Source organism: Salmo salar, chromosome ssa02 (genome assembly GCF_905237065.1).
Source record: "Salmo salar chromosome ssa02, Ssal_v3.1, whole genome shotgun sequence".
Taxonomy (NCBI): domain Eukaryota; kingdom Metazoa; phylum Chordata; class Actinopteri; order Salmoniformes; family Salmonidae; genus Salmo; species Salmo salar.
Genome location: NC_059443.1, coordinates 56,966,598 through 56,986,355, shown reverse-complemented (window position 1 = coordinate 56,986,355; position 19,758 = coordinate 56,966,598). Strand labels below are relative to the sequence as shown.

The 19,758-nt window shown below is 41.2% G+C and overlaps 1 protein-coding gene across 1 annotated transcript; it reads right to left on the bottom strand.

Annotated features, from left to right (window-relative positions):
- Positions 1-14,714: 14,714 nt before the first annotated feature.
- LOC106587549 (uncharacterized) lies at positions 14,715-18,577 on the bottom strand. Its single transcript, XM_014176049.2, has 4 exons — positions 17,401-18,577; positions 17,142-17,255; positions 15,913-16,991; positions 14,715-15,728 (listed from the first exon to the last, which is right to left on the bottom strand). The coding sequence occupies exons 1-4, from the start codon at positions 17,994-17,996 to the stop codon at positions 15,643-15,645; spliced, it is 1,875 nt and encodes a 624-aa protein (XP_014031524.2). The 5' UTR covers positions 17,997-18,577; the 3' UTR covers positions 14,715-15,642.
- Between the last annotated feature and the right edge of the window lie 1,181 nt (positions 18,578-19,758).

The window sequence follows — 19,758 nt, the reverse complement described above, 5'->3', positions numbered from 1 at the left end:
TTTTTCCATCAACTCTATAGTGAATTAGGACCTCCCCCTCTTTTCTCCCCTCCTCCTCCCTCCCTACTCCTTTCCCTCTACCCCCCTCTCCACTGGCCTCAGGGGAAAGAAGGGTTTTCCCTCTCTCTGTTCTGTCCTCCAAAGGAGCAGCTTGAGAGAGAGTGCGCTTTGTGTTTGGTTGACCTGTCGCTCTCTCCTCCAAAAAGACTGCCTGGTACCATCATGGCCGCTCCAAGGTGACCTTGTCTCTGGCTTCACTGTGAGAGGCCACAGAGAGAGAATAATAAAGGGATACTATTGACACAGAACTATACTATACAGTCACCTCAAATTATTTACAGCCTTGATAAAGATTAGCAAACAAGACTTTATAAAAGAAGGTTATTATAGTTTTGTGTTTTTATATTCGTTTGTATTTCTATTTGTTTTAATATTATTTCAAATTCAGTTTATTTTCAGTTAGTTTTCAGATTCACTTTACTCGTTTTTATTTAGTTTTGGTGTTAGGGATAGAATGTAGCCGATATGTGGGAGGCTAGGAGCCATTTATGTGTGGGTTTTTGGGATGTCACTTCTTGCCACTGGGGGCAGTAATGCATAAGGGGATGGGTCAGGTTATAGGTTAGGTTACGTTTAAAGGTAAACTCCGTGAGATGAAGCGAGATGACGTAGATGCACAAAGTAAACAGTAGTAGTGGGTAAATTTCCGCAACAATCAGTCGATGTCCATCGTTGGTCACCGCCTTTCAAAGTGTGTTGCATTCTTGGGATAAAAATAGTCAGACTGGCGCCTATGTAGCACATGGGGATGTGTAAAACGTACTCCTCAGCCTGAAGTGTCCCCACTTACGCCAGCGAATAGCTAGCTATGTGACCAAAGACATGACTGAAACAGGAACCAATTATTCTGAGATTTATGTGTACAGTGGATATATACAAATAAATGTGATATTTAAGGCCCTCTCTCACTAATTGATTGTACAATGTGTACACACATAATAATATATTATGATTTCGGTTTGTGAGTGTGTGATATGGGAGTTAGATTTTTAAAAATCTGACATTATAAAAAACACATTTTTATAAACAATGGCAACACTGCCATGTTGATCTGAACCTTACTGTTGGAGAACCACATTCGTTTCCGACTTTCGGCTGTCGCATATCAATCTCACCCGACTGGTAACACGCATGTAAAATCCCTTTGTCATCCTTCACCATGGGAAAAGGCAAATAACTCACAAATGAAAAAAGACAAATGGTTGTTGACCTTCATAAATCAGGCAATATGTGCAAAAAAATTGCTAAAAACACAAATATACCACTTACCACAATTAGGGCAACAATTGGAACAGTGGTAAATTTGCCTGGTATTTGACACAAGCGTATCTTGTCCCTACGCACGGTGACGAAGATGGTTCGGGAGACAAAGAAGAACCCAAGGGCCAAAGTTGGAGAGAGACTCTACCCTTACTCCATCCAATGATTGCATCTTACAACTTACTGAACTGGTATTATCCAATAACTACTTCGTCTTTGAGTCAGACTTTTTCCTTCAAATGCAAATCAAATCAAATGTTATTAGTCACATACGCCGAATAGAACAGGTGTAGACCTTACAGTGAAATGCTTATTTATGAGTGCAGTTTTAAAAAATATGGATAAGAATAAGAGATAAAAGTAACAAGTAATTAAAGAGGAGCAGTAAAAAAGAACAATATATACAGGGGTGTGCCGGTACGGAGTCAGTGTGTGGGGGCACCGGATAGTTGAGGTAGTATGTACATGTAGGTAGAGTTAATTAAAGTGACTATGCATAGATGACAACAGAGGGTGGCAGTGGTGGGGAGGGGCAGGGGGAAATTTGAATAGTCTGGGTAGCCATTTGACTAGATGTTCAGGAGTCTTATGGCTTGGGGGTAGAATCTGTTTAGAAGCCTCTTGGACCTAGACTTGGCGCTCTGGTACTGCTTGCCGTGTGGTAGCAAAGAGAACAGTCTATGACTAGGGTGGCTGGAGTCTTTGACAATTTTCAGGGCCTTCCTCTGACACCGCCTGGTATAGAGGTCCTGGATGGTAGGAAGCTTGGCCCCAGTGATGTACTGGGCCATTCGCACTACCCTCTGTAGTGCCTTGTGGTCGGAGGCCGGGCAGTTGCCATACCAGGCAGTGATGAAACCAGTCAGGATGCTCTCGATGGTGCAGCTGTAGAACCTTTTGAGGATCTGAGGACCCATGCCAAATCTTTTCAGTCTCCTGAGGGGGAATAGGTTTTGTCGTGCCCTCTTCACGTCTGTCATGGTGTGCTTGGACCATGTTAGTTTGTTGGTGATGTGGACACCAAGGAACTTGAAGCTCTCAACCTGCTCCACTGCAGCCCCGTCGATGAGAATGGGGGTGTGCTCGGTCCTCTTTTTCCTGTACTCCACAATTATTTCCTTTGTCTTGATCACGTTGAGGGAGAGGTTGTTGTCCTGGCACCACACGGCCAGGTCTCTGATCTCCTCCCTATAGGCTCTCTCGTTGTTGTCGGTGATCAGGCCTACCACTGTTGTGTCATCAGCAAACTTAATGATGGTGTTGGAGTCATGCCTGGCTGTGCAGTCATGAGTGAACAGGGAGTACAGGAGAGGGCTGAGCACGCACCCCCGAGGGGCCCCTGTGTTGAGGATCAGTGTTGCGGATGTGTTGTTACCTACCCTTACCACCTGGGGGCGGCCCGTCAGAAAGTCCAGGATCCAGTTGCAGAGGGAGGTGTTTAGTCCCAGGGTCCTTAGCTTATTGATGAGCTTTGAGGGCAATATGGTGTTGAACGCTGAGCTGTAGTCAATGAATAGCATTCCCTCAAATTCAGGGTGTAGCCATGTGGTCCCCCTTTTCCCCTAACTATGCAAACATGTATGTGGGACAATTTGAGGAAGCACTAGTTACAAAACAGAGACATATCCCCTACTTTCTAAAATCCTCCTATGGAAGAGATACATAGATGATGTCTTTGGGCTCTGGGAAGGAAGTCAGCAGGAACTAAATGAATTCCAAATTCTACTAAACGAGAGCTCTGAATACCTCAAATTCACCATGCAGACTGATGAGAGAAAAATAAACTACCTGGACTTCTGGATTATCAATGAGAGTGATGCATTACACACAGACTTATACACAAAGCCCACAGACCGCAATACCTTGTTATGTGCGGATAATATGCATCCTCTTCCCCTCAAGAATGGTCTACCATATAGCCAGTTATGCAGGGCTAAACGAATCTGTGTCCACCAGACAGATTTGCTCAAAAAAATGACAGATGAATTCAAAATGAGAGGCTACAAGGACAAAACTCTTGATGCTGCAATGATGAAAATATCTCAAAAACCAAGAGAGGAATTACAAAAAATTCAACCAAAGAAGAAAAACAACGCAACCGTCTTTTGTACTAAGTACACCAAGGGTTCGGAGAAAATGAAAGCAACCCTGAAAAAGCACTGGCATATTGAGAAATCAGAAGAAAAAAAAATCGACACCTCTTCCAGGAACCCCCACTGGTGGTCTATAAGCGTGGTCACAATATTGGAGATAGCTTGGTGAGATCTGACATGCCCCCTGAGCCCACTCAAACACTCTTGACACCCATTCCAAATGGAAACTACAAATGTGGCTCATGCGCACAGTGCAATAGCACTATAAAAACATCCTTCTTCAGACACCCCCATACAGGTCGAAAAATCCCTGTTGGGAGTATCATCTCATGCAAGACCAAGGGAGCAATCTATCTCATCACCTGTTCATGTGGAAAAGCCTACGTAGGACAAACGAAAAGACAAATAAACAACGCATAGTTGAACACCGCAGCTCAATCAGGTGTAAGAACATTAACTATCCAGTAGCAGTTCACTTTGTTGAAGCCAACCATCCAATCTCCTCCCTCAAATACACAGGCATTGAGCATGTTGCTCTACCAAGGAGAGGAGGTAACATCAAGATCCTACTACTACAAAGGGAGGCTTACTGGATATCCTATCTAAAAACATTGACCCCTAGTGGTCTGAATATTGACTTTAATCTCAGGCCCTTCTTATGAACAATTATTTTATGACCTAGTCTTGTAAATGAATATATTCTTTCTACAGTTTATTAGCGTACACCTAATATGTTCCCCCTGTTGATGATGCTTATTATGCATTATGGTTGAACCAAAAGATTACTTGTAACAAATATGAAATGAAATACGAAACAATTAAATATGTGAAATTGAATTAAACAATAATGTATGTTGATGCTAATATTATGTACATTATTCAATTATGTTTCTATATGCTAACAATAGCCTAATATATTTAATATGCCATAAACTATTGTTTTTTTAAGTTTCACTAATTCATCCTAATTAACTTAATCATTATGACACACCCCTCACTATTGTCATTGATTGCACTAATTGCACAGTTTGTCTACATAACCTGGTTCAAGTATTCATGACATTACCCTGAAGAAGACACAGTGATGCCGAAACGTTGGTAAATACCCAATAAATTACTGGGAGTTTATATATGTAGTGTGCGACTCTTTATTTTTGATAGTTCAAAGTTGGAGAATAACAGAACTTGGTCGCATCTTCGGGTCTCCAAATCTACAATTACACGTCACCTCCGTGCCAATTGGCTCTTTGGAAGGGTTGCCAGAAAAAAAACTTTGAGTGCGACAAACAAATGTAAATGCCTGGAGTTTTCTAAACGGCCTTGGTCCTTGGATTGGAACCAGTGCTATGGTTCAAATGACACGAAAATAGAGCTCTTTGGCCAAGCAAACCAGTGGTGGCTTTTGCTTCGAAAGAAGTACGCACATGCAGAAAATAACCTAATATCTACTGTAAAATATGGTGGTGGGTCTTTGTTATGGGACTCTTTTGCTTCCACTGAACTCTATCAAGTACCAGAATTTTTTTCTCCAAGACCTGGCTGCCGAAACGTGGGCGCAAGTGGATCTTCCAGCAAGACAATAACCTCAAGCACACATCAAAATCCCCAAATAAATGGTTAATTTACCACAAAATCTAAATTTTGCAATGACCAATTCAGTCTCCGGAATTGAACCCCATTGAAAACCTGTGGTTTAAATTGAAGAGGGCAGTCCATAAGCACAGACTGAAGGATATCAAGGATGTGGAAAGATTCTGTATGGATCCCTCCAAATGTCTTCTCCGAACTCATAAAACATTTTAGAAAAAGGCTCAGTGCCGTTATCCTCGCAAGGTTGCCGGAGTATTGAAAACGGTGCAAATAATTTTTACACGTATTGTTAGATTTTTTTTTACATTTGCCTGGTATTGGATGCAAGTGTATCTTGTTCCCACACGCAGTGATGAAGATGGTTCAAGGGCCAAAGTTGGTGGTTCAAGGGCCAAAGTTGGAGAATTGGAGAATTACAGAACTCAGTCTCCAAATCTACAATTAGATGCCATATCCTACAATCCTATAGGTTAGTCCTATTTATAGTCACCTCCAAAATAATTTTGACACCTATCTTTGAGAATAAAATGGATTACTTGATAAATATGTATTTCTTTGAGCAATTGTATCAGTATAAAATATGATTTGCCATTTTTAAAAAAACCTATATAGCTCAGTATTTGTATGATTTATTTTTGTATTTTTTGCTCAGGATTATCAAGGGTTCCACAAACGTTGTAGTTGACTGTACATCTGTGCATTTTATGTCCACATTTGAATGATAGGCACATTTCCAATATATAGATATATTGAATATCATTGTCTTGAATCTATTGAGTTGTAATAGAATCGACTCAAACCTTGTATTCAGACTGATCCAAATCTCAACCCCAGTAAGAACTGAACATAGCATCCCAATGTGGAGGCCCCTGAAACTTGTGAACTTCCCCGCTTATCATATTAGTATGCTCCAATAATCTCCTTTCTTCCTCATACAAGTGCTCTGTGTGCTGGCGCCCATCAAAAAGGCACCGGAATCCAGCTAAGAAGGGGTAAAAGATCTGACACTCACAGGGGCGCAGGCACGCACACACATGCATGCATACACACACACACACACACACACACACACACACAATTTCATGATAACAGATAACACCCCAATTCTGAGTTAATGCCTTCATACATCCCTGTTCTTTGTTTATTTTTGGCCAACTCCACTGCATTCCTGTGTGCAATGGATTAAAACTAATCTCAAGGAGACAATTACAAATATGTTATTCACATTTATTTGATAAAGTAATTGTATAATCATGCACTTGAACTCTGTTTGGATATTTACACATTACTTAACTTGAAAAGAATGCACTTGTATCTGCATATATCTTAACTTCCATAAATAACACTCAATAGCAGCAAGACATGTCATGTGAGTATTCAAAAAGAAACTAGATGGCAGTACATACCTAATATAGTTCAGGAGATTCAGACATGGAATTACCATGTTGAATTTACTGTGTATTTGATCAACAATATAATGGGGATGAAACTCTTGTGAAACAATGAAATTGTTACACTACATCAACATTGGAGTACAGTGACAAGTTCTAGAATCTGGCCTAGAACAGCCACATTCAGTTGGTACAACTAGTTCTGTTACAGATACAGTGCCTTCAAAATGGATTAAATATATTTGTTTTACCCATCTACACACAATAACCCATAATGACAAAGTGAAAACATTTTTTTACAAATTATTTTGGGAAAGGGGATTGGATATCTATTCAGTTGTACAACTGAATGCATTCAACTGAAGTGTGTCTTCCACATTTAACCCAACCACTCTGAATCAGAGAGGTGTGGGGGGCTGCCATAATCTACATCCACATCTTCGGTGCCCAGGGAATAGTGGGTTAACTGCCTTGCTCAGGGGCAGAATGACAGATTTTTACCTTGTCAGCTCGGGGATTCGATCCAGCAAACTTTCAGTTACTGGCAGAACGCTCTAACCACTAGGCTACCTGCCGCCTTCATTGAAAATTAAATACAGAAATATCTCATTTACGTAAGTATGCATACCCTTCAGTCAATACTTTGTAGAAAAACCTTTGGTGGCGATTACAACTTTGAGTCGTCTTGGATATGTCTGTATGTTTGCACTCTGAAGCAGGTTCTCATCAAGGATTTGCCTGTATTTGGCCCTGTTCATTGTTCCCTGTATCCTTACCAGTCTCCCAGTCTCTACCTCTGAAAAAGCATCCCCATAGCATGATTCTGCCACCACCATACTTCACGGTAGGGATGTAGTTAGACAGGTGATGAGCTGTGCCTGGTTTTCTCCAGACATAGCGCTTTTCATATTGGCCAAATCAGACCACATAATCTTTTGCCTTATGATCTCAGAGTCTTTCACCTTATGATCTCAGGGTCTTTCACATGCCTTTTACCAAACTCCAGTGGTGTTGTCATGTGCCTTTTTCTCAGGAATGGCTTCCATCTGGCCAATGTCCCATAAAGCCCAGATTGGTAAAGTGCTGTAGAGACTGTTGTCCTTCTGGCAGGTTCTCCCATTTCAGACAAATAACTCTGCAATTCTGTCAGAGTGGTCATTGGGTTCTTGGTCTCCTCCCTGACCAAGGTCATTCATGCCCGGTTGCTCAGTTTGGTCGGACAGCCAGCTCTAGGCAGAGTCTGGGTAGTTCCATATTTTTTCAATTTCCCAATGATGGAGAACTCTGTGCTCTTGGAAACTTTCCACACTCTAGAAATTGTTTTATACCCTTTCCCAGATACAGTTGAAGTCGGAAGTTTACATATACTTAGGTTGGAGTCATTAAAACTTGTTTTTCAACCACTCCACAAATTTCTTGTTAACAAACTATAGTTTTGGCAAGTCAGTTAGGACATCTACTTTGTGCATGATTACAATACATTTTTCCAACAATTGTTTACAGACAGATTATTTCACTTATAATTCACTGTATCACAATTCCAGTGGGTCAGACGTTTACATACACTAAGGTGACTCTAATGAACGTATCCTCTGCAGCAGAGGTAACTCTGGGTCTTCCTTTCCTGTGGCGGTTCTCACGAGAGCCAGTTTCATCATAGTGCTTGATGGTTTTTGCAACTGCACTTGAAGAAACTTTTTGGATGGATTGACTAACCTTCATGGCTTAAAGTAATGATGGACTGTCATTTCTCTTTGCTTATTTGAGCTGCTCTTGCCATAATATGGACTTGGTATTTTACCAAATAGGGCTATCTTCTGTATACCACTCCCTACCTTGTCACAACACAACTGATTGGCTCAAACGCATTAAGAAGGAAAGAAATTCCACAAATGAACTTTTAACAAGGCACACCTGTTAATTGAAATGCATTCCAGGTTACCTCATGCAGCTGGTTGAGAGAATGCCAAGTGTGCAAATATTTCATCAAGGCAAAGGGTGGCTACTTTGAAGAATCTCAAATATAAAATATATTTTGATTTGCTTAACACATTTTTGGTTACTACATGATTCCATATGTGTTATTTCATAGTTTTGATGTCTTCACTATTATTCTACAATGTAGAAAATAGTCAAAATAAAGAAAAACCCTTGAATGAGTAGGTGTGTCCAAACTTTTGACTGGTACTGTATATGGTGTCATACTGAAGTATTTTGATTTGATTTAAATATTGTGGTAAACAATTTAAGCTGATTTCCATTTACGCATTTCCCAATCCCATTCTCTCACAAAGCAGCTCAGAGATGTGCATGTCATTTCCCAGGTACACATGCAGCACCTTCACATTGAGGAGGCATGGGGAAAATAAGGCTGAAGCGTCCCTATTAAAGTGGATGAGGAGAGAACAAGCTATTCTAGCGGAGGTGATGACAGCTCGGACACTTGCTGGTTCCCGGTTTTCATCAGCAAATACAAACACAGAGGTGACCACCAGCCTCTCCACAGCATCCATGAAGCAGTACAGCTCCTCCAGCCCCTTGAGAGTGTCTTCCAATTTCTCCACTGTGAGGATGTAGCTGAGGGTGTCTGAGATGTATTGGTCAAATAACTCTCTATTTTCTCTCTGTAAGAACATAGGATCTTACTCAATTGATCTACCCCCTTATAATATTTGACCTCAAAAGAGCTGGCAACAGTATCAAAAATAGATGCAGTTAGAAATATAAACAGCTCTTTACCACATCTTTGGTCTCTCGTCAGTCTTGTCATCTATTTGTGGATATATTAGTAATTTTTATTTGTGATGTTTTGAAGAGCAATGCTCAAAACCCACAAAAAATTATCCAAACAACCCTTTATCATCCCAAGACAAGAAAAAAGGAATTAAAAAACAAACGGTCCGCTTTATTTGAAGTGCATCTTATGAAGCCTTCATAAAGCATTCATATTCATAAGCACTACAAAATGGTTCACAAATCATCTATAACCGTATTTCAGGCTCTATAAAGGATTAATACATGTGAACAAATACATGTATGGTTATGTCACACAGTTTGCCACATTATGAAGCTTTATAAAGCATGATATAAGGTTATAGATGATTTGTGAAGCATCTATGTCGTGCTTATGAAGCCTACAGTGCATTCAGAAAGTATTCAGACCCCTTTACTTTTCCCACATTGTTACAGCCATTCTAAAATTTATTAAATACAGGTGTGCCAAGCTTGTAGCGTCATACCCAAGAAGACTCAAGGCTGTAATCACTGCCAAAGGTGCTTCAACAAAGTACTGAGTAAACTGTCTGAATTCTTATGTAAATGTGATATTTCATTTTTTATTTTTGAGACATTTGCAAAAACTGTTTTTGCTTGGTCATTATGGGGTATTGTGTGTAGATTGATGAGGGAAACATATACTTAATCAATTTTAGAATAAGGCTGTAACGTAACAAAATGAGGAAAAGTCTAGGGGTCTGAATACTTTCCTAATGCACTGTATATGAATGTTTTATGAAGCCTTCATAAAATGCACTTAAAATAAAGCGGGACCAAACAAACATATTTTAATACACTGACGCTTGTAGAAGGATGTCAGCCAGACTTAGGCTACCGATCGAAAATGTAATGAGAATTCTAAAATATTTTTAAAGTCCAAAGGAAATATTACAATACAAATTCAGGGCTTCAGGTGATGAGTTGTGTCCCATCTGCCAAAGGTTTGACAAATATTAAGATCTATATTATTGCGCTGACGTGTGCTTCTTTTACAGTAAACCATGTGATTTCCCTCCCTTCTATGCTCTCAATCATTAACCCTAACTACTTGGACAGGAAGGATTTACTACAGACGCCCGATAAGGCCCTCATCCCCGTCATTCACAGGAGAAAGAGACGGAGATATTGGGGACGAAGATCTGGGTGCTTTGTAAGGATCCGACAGCAAGCGGGTAATCTCCCTTTACCATCGGTCCTATTAGAACGATGACATGAATAACATACAGCTGGTGGGTTTTAAGATTTTTGGGCAGGATATAACAGAGGCCTCTGCTAAGACAAGGGGTGGCATTCTATGTATATTTGTAAACAACAGCTGGTGCACAAAATCTAAGGAAGTCTCAAGGTTTTGCTCGCCTGTGGTAGAGTATCTCATGATAAGCTGTAGACCACACTATTTACCAAGAAAGCTTTCATCTATATTCTTCGTAGCTGTCTATTTACCACCATAAACCCAATGCTGGCAGTAAGATCGCACTCAATGAGCTGTATTCGGCCATAAGCAAAAGGAAAACGCTCATCTAGAGGCGGTGCTCCTAGTGGCCGGAGACTTTTTTGCTGGGAAACCTAAATCTGTTTTAACTAATTTCTACCAGCATGTTAAATGTGCAACCAGAGGGAAAAAAACTCTAGCCCACCTTTACTCCACACACAGAGATGCATACAAAGCTCTCCCTCGCCCTCCATTTGGCAAATCTGACCATAATTCTATCCTCCTGATTCCTGCTTACAAGCAAAAACTAAAGCAGGAAGCAGCAGTGGCTCGGTCAATAAGAAAGTGGTCAGATGAAGCAGATGCTAAGCTACAGGACTGTTTTGCTAGCACCGACTGGAATTGAGGAGTACACCACATCAGTCACTGGCTTCATCAATAAGTGCATCGATGACGTCCCCCCCACAGTGACTGTACGTACATACCCCAACCAGAAGCCATGGATTACAGGCGACATCCATACTGAGCTAAAGGGTAGAGCTGCCGCTTTCAAGGAGCGGGACTCTAAACCGGAAGCTTATAAGAAATCCCGCTATGCCCTCCGACGAACCAACTAACAGGCAAAGCATCAATACAGGACTAAGATTGAATCGTACTACAACGGCTCTGACGCTCATCGATTGTGGCAGGGCTTGCAAACTATTACAGACTATAAAGGGAAGCACAGTCGCAAGCTGCCCAGTGACACAAGCCTACCAGATGAGATAAATTACTTCTATGCTCGCTTCGAGGCAAGTAACACTGAAACATGCATGAGAGCATCAGCTGTTCCAGACAACTGTGTGATCACGCACTCCGTAGCCGTTGTGAGTAAGACCTTTAAACAGGTCAACATTCACAAGGCCACAGGGCCAGACGGATTACCAGGACGTGTACTCCGAGCATGCACTGACCAACTGGCAAGTGTCTTCACTGACATTTTCAACCTGTCCCTGACTGAGTCTGTAATACCAACATGTTTCAGCAGACCACCATAGTCCCTGTGCCCAAGAACACTAAGGTAACCTGCCTAAATGACCCGTAGCACTCACGTCTATAGCCATGAAGTGCTTTGAAAGGCTGGCCATGGCTCACATCAACACCATTATCCCAGAAACCCTAGACCCACTCCAATTTGCATACCACCCCAACAGATCCACAGATGATGCAATCTCTATTGCACTCAACACTGCCCTTGACAAAAGGGCAGTGGACAAAAGGAACACCTATGTGAGAATGCTATTCATTGACTACAGCTCAGCATTCAACACCATAGTGCCCTCAAAGCTCATCACTTAGCTAAGGACCCTGAGACTAAACACCTCCCTCTGCAACTGGATCCTGGACTTCTGTGGCAAGGGTAGGTAACAACACATCCGCCACACTGATCCTCAATACGGGGGCCCCTCAGGGGTGCATGTCTCAGTCCCCTTCTGTACTCCCTGTTCACTCATGACTGCATGGCCAGGCATGACTACAACACCGTCATCAAGTTTGCCAATGACTCAACAGTGAGGGAAACATTTACATACAGTAGTATGATTTGATATGTTTTCTTATTTTTCTTACAATTTTTATCCTGTTTTAGCATATACAAAATGCTTGGAAAGATCAGAGGTTGGACCTTAGCAAGTGTTTAAATACTTCCCTACACATATAGAATATTTTTTATATTAGACGAAGAAACACATGCACACACATAGACAAAGAAACACATGCACACACATAGACGAAGAAACACATGCACACACGCTATAGCATTACACTACTGCATGAGAGAAACTCTCTGAAAGGCACTGTTGGGATGGATTGACTAAAGAGAATCATGACTGCTATATGACTGAAAAAAAAGATGACTGCTATGGTGTGTGGTCATCCACACCCACTCCCAAAATGGCTGCTGTGCCATTTCTTCCCCTTGCATTACTTGACATAGATCCAGAAAAACTAGATGTGTAAATCTGATCCCCGACAACGATGAGACAGCCTATAGGGAGGTCAGAAACCTGGCCGTGTGGTGCCAAGACAACAACCTCTCCCTCAACGTGATCAAGACATAGGAGATGATTGTGGACTACAGGAAAAGGAGGATCGAGCACGTCCCCATTCTCATTGACAGGGCTGTAGTGGAGCAGGTTGAGAGCTTGTCCACATCACCAACAAACTATCATGGTCCAAACACACTAAGACAGTTGTGAAGAGGGCATGAGATGTGCAAATACCTTCAGTGGTCCAAGGTCATTGATGACTGCCTTCAGCTCATCTGCAATGTAGAGACAGGTGTGTATGTTGTCCCTTGTGTGTGTGCTCTTGTGGAATACTGGTTGAGGGGTGGAGGATGATGTAGTTAATTATTCCTTGCCCACGAACATTCAACCACCCATCAGAGATGATTGCAATACAGTCTGCTTTCTCTATGATTTGCTTGACCTTCACTGAACTCTGTTGAACTCTGCATCCAGCAAATGAGTAGATAAAGCATGTCTGGTTGGAGGGGTGTATGCTGGGCGAAGAACATTCAGAAATCTCTTTCAATACACATTGCCTGTGAGCATCAGAGGTGAACCAGTTGCATACACAGCCCGAGCAAGACATTCATCAGCATTTCTCTGATTACGTTCCTCCATTAAAGTCAAAAAAACTTCTGATTCCAGGAGGACCATGATCTGTTGCTATAGATAATGTGTCTGATTCATCATTTTCACCTCGACTAGAAGTAGAGGGACTTTTGTCAGAGGTTGCTTGTTGTGAGCGCTGAGGGAACTTTATGCACTTGGCCAGATGATTCTGCATCTTTGTTGCATTGGCACAGTATTTGCAAATGTACACAGCTTTTCCTTCTACATTAGCTGCAGTGAAATGTCTCCACACATCAGATAGTGCCCGTGGCATTTTCATGTAAAGATTAGAAATAAATTAGTAAAAAAGAGAATAATACAATTCCATGTACAGATAAATAGTTAAGCAGTTAGATTAAACAACTCCTTTTGTAAGAGAAATGTTTTAAAATGAAACAGGTATGGAAACAGGTGAATTACCACTCCTCAGTTAGCAGGCTCAAGCAAGCTAAAACCCACATGGTAGCAAAAACTAACTAGCAGAAATCGTTAACATGTTAGAAATCATTTAAACACACTTTTCTGCAGGCTACTATTTACTAGTTAACAAAAAATAATGTATGTCATATAAAATGTATTCACCCCACCCAGTATTGTAATCAAAACTTACCAGAAAGCATGTAGTCCTTTGCTCAGACAGTGTAGTAGTGTGGGCTCAAGATCTTGAGAATAAGCTCTACATGTGATGGAAGAGTGCACTGCACATGTGATGGAAGAATGCACTGCACATGTGATGGAAGAATGCACTGTGCATGCAGAGATTTGCAATTCCATTGAATTGATGATAGTTTAACCGAAATATGCCACAAGACCTAGAATTGCCTTATGTGTATCACACAAAAAAGGTTCACTGTTATAACCTAACTTTTTGATGAATTTAAGCAAAATTCCTCAAATTCCCAGGCTTTATTTTCCAGAAAATAAATGTTATTGCCGTTTCTGTCACTACTGTTATAACATTTTGATTGGTTCATAGGCAAACAATAGGCATAAATTACATTCTCAGATAGAATCATTATTTGTTGTCTTGTCATACAATTCTAAATGGGAGGAAGTGTTGATACTGTACTGTACTGTAATGTAGTGGCAGTTTTTTTAGACCAGCTCTGTAATTACACCTGTAACATACATACTGGACAGTATATTAGGTACACCACCCCGTTCATGAAAATGTTTCGCTCCTACACACAGTGAGTCACGTGGCCGTGGCTTGCTATATAAAGCAGACAGACAGGCATCGAGGCATTCAGTTACTGTTTGATTGAACGTTAGAATGGACAAAATAACTGACCTAAGCGACTTTGAGCGTGGTATGATCATCGGTGCCAGGTGCGCCAGATCCAGTATCTCAGAATTGGCCGCCCTCCTGGGCTTTTCACGCACAACAGTGTCTAGGGTTTACTGAGAATGACGCGACAAACAAAAAACATCCAGTCAGCGGCAGTCCTGTGTGCGAAAACAGCTTGTTGATGAGAGAGGTCGAAGGAGAATGGCAAGAATCGTTAAAGCTAACAGGCAGGCCACAAACAGGCAAATAACGGTGCAGTGGAGTGAAGATCGGCATCTTGGAACGCACAATGATGGGTGTACTTAATAAACTGTCCGTTGAGTGTAGATCACAATGTTGGCCAAAAGCACTTAGATCTTTATGGTGTCATTTTCATTGCCTATGTGGTTAATTGATTTCTGCACAAGTTAATCTGCCAAATTAAGAATCAAAATAGTTGTATGGCTACAGTAGTCTGTTGTAAGCATGAGGTGTTTCTGAAAACGTAATCTCTGGAGTTCTGTAATTGAACTCTGTATGGATATTTAAACATTGCTAGAGTAGCAATCAATAACAGCAAGACATGTCACATGAGTAGAAAACACTAGAGGGCAGTACATGCCTATACAATTCAGAAGTTGAAAAACCATGCTGAAATAACTATGTAGGCCTATTAGATTTTCTCAACAATATAATGTGGATTAAACTCTTTTGAAACTTAAAAAAATTGTTACACTATATCAATGTACAGTGAAAAGTTCTAGAATCTGACGTAGAACAGCTACGTTCAGTTGGTACAACTAGTAATGTTGCAGAAAGATAGTGATTCTTTATTTTACATGTCAGAGAGGTATGTTTGTTCTATATAATATATTTAGATCTGACTATTCCACAACATGAACACCGACCATATAAAGGGGTAGTTTGAATAAAAAATGTAATAATCTTAAATACATTTCATTTAAAAAATCTGTTCTTAAGACCAGGTAACTTTAAAACCATGCACAGTAATCATTTCAAATCTACATGTTAAGCAATTAAGTCGTACAGGAAGTGATGCACAGGAAACAATGCAGTCCAAACGGCAGGTGTGTTGACTTCTTGATATTCTCCATTTCTACTTATAAATGTTCTCAGCCCATACATATGCTAACAGCAACAGCAACAACATCATGCCCGAATGCCACATCCAGTCGCAAAAACCTAGAGACAGGGATTTTTAATGGAAAAGCAATTAATTAACCAATGGCAATGCCAGCTTGGTGAAATTAAAAAACTTAGTAGAGCTTGAGTATTTTTGCTAATACATGCACATAATATCATTCAACATCTGCTGTGTACAGCATGTGACATGTTTTAGGGCAAATCAATTTAACTACTTTTGTACCTTTTTCTCTCTCCTCCATAGGCTGCCCCAGGAGTCTCGTCTCCTCCATAGGCTGCACCAGAGTTTCTATATCATCCTCAGGCTGCCCAAGAGTTTCCATCTCCTTCGCAGGCTGCTCCATGAGTCCCATCTCCACAAGCGGCTCTAGACTTTCTAACTCCTTCACAAGGTAAAATGGTTTCTCCAGGATTCGCTGACTCTTACTGAACCTCCAGATGCCTCGGCACAGTGAGTCATGGATCCTCTGACATGAGTCAATCTCTGTGCGCCACAGTGCTGCTCTGGCTCGGATGAGCTGGGATCTTTTGCTCTTGCTGCCTTTGGCGAGGCTGACACTGTCTTTACAGATAGTGACGATGTCCAGGCCAATGAATAGGGCATTTGAGGCCACGGCGCATTGCCTTAATGTCCTAGAGAGGGCGAGTGGAGTGCCTTGTGCCAACATCCCAATGTCAGATAAATCTGCAGCAAATGTTTTGCCCTCTTGGAGTCCCACCTTGCCTGCACCCATGACCACGCCTTTTCCCATTAAGGCCTCTATTGCAGAGGTATTTTTTACTATGGCATTGATCTTCTTTCCTAAACTCGCACCACCTTTGCCTATATTCTTCCCAACCACTAATGCCACCACCTTCGGCTCCAAAGGGCAAATGTTGCTGGCCACCTTCTCCAGACTACCATGGAGTCTTTGCATGTCCTCCATGAAACATTGAAAGACTCTATTGGCTTTCTTGTTTTGGTAGCTTTTAAATGCCACCTTTGTTACACCGGTGGTTAGACTGTTGACCCCACTGGTCACACCCATTCCAATCCCTGCGATGGTGAGCCCCAGTGACAGGCCAGCAGTAACAGGGGCAAGACAAAGGCCTGCGATGGTCAGAGCCCCTCCTGTTGCCCCCACTGCACTGCCTACCACACTGGAGATATAACCCCCTTTCTTCATCTTATTTAGTTTGCCAGCTCTCCTTTCCAGCTCTTTTAGACAGTCCAGCATTCTGGAGTGGCACTGACTGAACAGACCAATGAAGTGCAGGGCAGACTCCTGGAACAGGAACGTCAGTCTGAGGTGCTGGTTCATCCTAGCAGGAGAAACATATTCCACTTTTTCCATCAGAGACATTGAAACATGTAGCTGGAATCAATGAATGAATGATCAGAAATGTGTGCCCTCAGTGTTAGTAAGCTAGTATTTGCAAATGTAAGATAAAACCAAAACAGGAAAGGTTTACCTGATATCACTCAAATGGCGCAAATGGTTAAACATGGTCTGCATGGACTTTTCATTCACTTCAGTGCTGGTGTCAATCATCAAGTTGTCATTCTTCTCTCGGCAAAATGTTTTTCTAATAATGATAATAAAAAACTATTTATAAAGCACTTTTCAGCTACAGCAGAAGTTGCTATAATGTTACATAATAATATAAAGCATCTTACTGGTATGTCTGAAACCAATATTGTGTTAGATTATTTAAACTGATTTCCACTTACGTTTTTCCCAATCCCATTCTCTCACACAGCTGCTCAGAGATGTGTATGTAATTTTCCATGTACACGTGCAGCACCTCTACATTAAGGAGGCATGGGGAAAAGAAGGCTGAAGCGTCCCTCTTAAAGTGGATGAGGAGAGGACAGGTCATTCTAGCGGAGGTGATGACAGCTCGGACACTTGCTGGTTCCCTCCCCGGAGGCAGAGGACACAGCCGGTTTTCATCAGCAAATACAAACAGAGAGGTGACCACCAGCCTCTCCACAGCATCCATGAAGCAGTCCAGCTCCTCCAGCCCATTGAGAGTGTCCTTCAGTACAGCTTCCAGCTCCTTCTCCAGCTTCTTAAGCCTACGGTTTGCAGTCACCTGGGTCAGATAGTCTTTCGTGAACTCTCCTAATGCCTTTGTCTTGTCTTCTGCATTCAAGACTCGGCCAAATTTAAGATCGATTCTGTCTGCCATTTCCTTGATGTTCTTCATCTTGGATTGTTCCTCCTTTCTCTGCAGAATCCACCTTGGATGCCTGTCACAGAATTCCTTCACTGTGTGGACATAGCGGAGGGTGTCTGAGATGTATTGGCCCAATAACTCTCTCATTTCCTCTGAGAAATAAGAAGATGCAGTTTAGGAAGGCTAAAGGCTTTCTGTCTCAAAGTACATTACAGGGTCTCTATTGAAGATAAGTACAGTAAAACGACTTTACTAATCACCTATTACACAGATCTGTTCCCAGAAGATCAATGATCAATACCCAGAAAGATGTATAAAACAAATATATACCTTAATGCACTGAATCTTGCAGATGGAGTTCAGTCAACTTAGGCTACCCATTTAAAATTAAACAAAATAACTTTTGCTAAAAGTTTAAAGGTAAATGAGTCTGAGATGTGTTTCACCTTCATTCCTTTTTATATCCCTCAAACCAATGTTTCTTACTACCAAGACTTTGTGATCTTCAGCCATTTGGATTTTGCTCCCCGCTAAGGGCTAAGGCACGGTGGCTCGGGTCAAATGTCAGCTGATAGGGCTGCTGCTCAGATGCTCATAGCTCCCACAAGCAATAGTAGTTGTGTTATCATTGTTATTATGTAAATACAAATATTTCTAGCAGTGTAAGGTAATGCTGGAATACATTTTTGGACTTATGAATTAATGATATATACCCATTGATTCTTCAATAATACAACTTATACACTGAATATACTAAACATTAAGAACACCTGCTCTTTCCATGACATCGCCTGACCAGGTGAATCCAGGTGAAAGCTATGATCTCTTATTGATGACACTTGTTAAATCCACTTCAATCAGTGTAGATGAAGGGGAGGAGACAGACTAAAGAAGGATTTTTAAGCCTTGAGACAATTGAGATATGGATTGTGTATGTGTGCCATTCAGAGGGGGAATGGGCAAGACAAAAAAATGTAAGTGCCTTTGAACTGGGCATGGTAATAGGTGCCAGGCGCACCGGTTTGTGTCAAGAACTGCAACGCTGATCGTTTTTTCACACTCAACAGCTTCCCATGTGTATCCAGAATGGTCCACCACCCAAAGGACATCCAGCCAACTTGACACAACCGTGGGAAGCATTGGAGTCAAATCAGTACTAGGAAGGTGTTCCTAATGTTTGGTATACTCAGTGTATATGCCTGGTGAGCTTTGATTAACTGTTGTACCCCATCAGAACCCCAAATATTAGCTTGGTTTATGCCAATGTTTGTAAACAACATGAATGTAAACAATCACTGTACAGCCTCAAAACATGGCTATAACTATTATTTTGATATCATGGATGGTCAGTCCTTGCATCCATAGCTTTATGAATTTGAGTGGTTACATTTCTCCAAGCCCAACACTCAGCTTTTGCCAAAACAGAGGCGGGGCAACCGCTTTGTTATTGTTACAATTAAGGATTTTAGCTTCAATTCATGACAGCCAACATTTCTCAGATACATTCAAAGTCTCCTATGCAGGTCTCAGCTCAGGTGTCAAATCGTGACATTGTATATTATAATACGTAGCTTAAGGAACATTCTGATCTACAGTTTATTGTATGGCGGTTGATTTACATCATGATCTGGGTAATTATTCAATGTGCTGCAGACCCAGATAAGGATATTTCATAATTTACTAATAAAGCACTTTCAATGGAGATTTGCCTTTACAATGCTTTTTAGTCCAGGAGTAAGCTTGTCCCATAATTCACTGTACCTGCACTCTAACATCCATCAAAAAAGTTGGCAACAACTGGGTTTATAAAGCACTTATGAAAATCGCACCATATTGAAAATGACTGTAGATTTTCCACATGGGTGCTTGAAAGTTTATCTGCTAAATCATATCAGGTGTAATTCCAGCT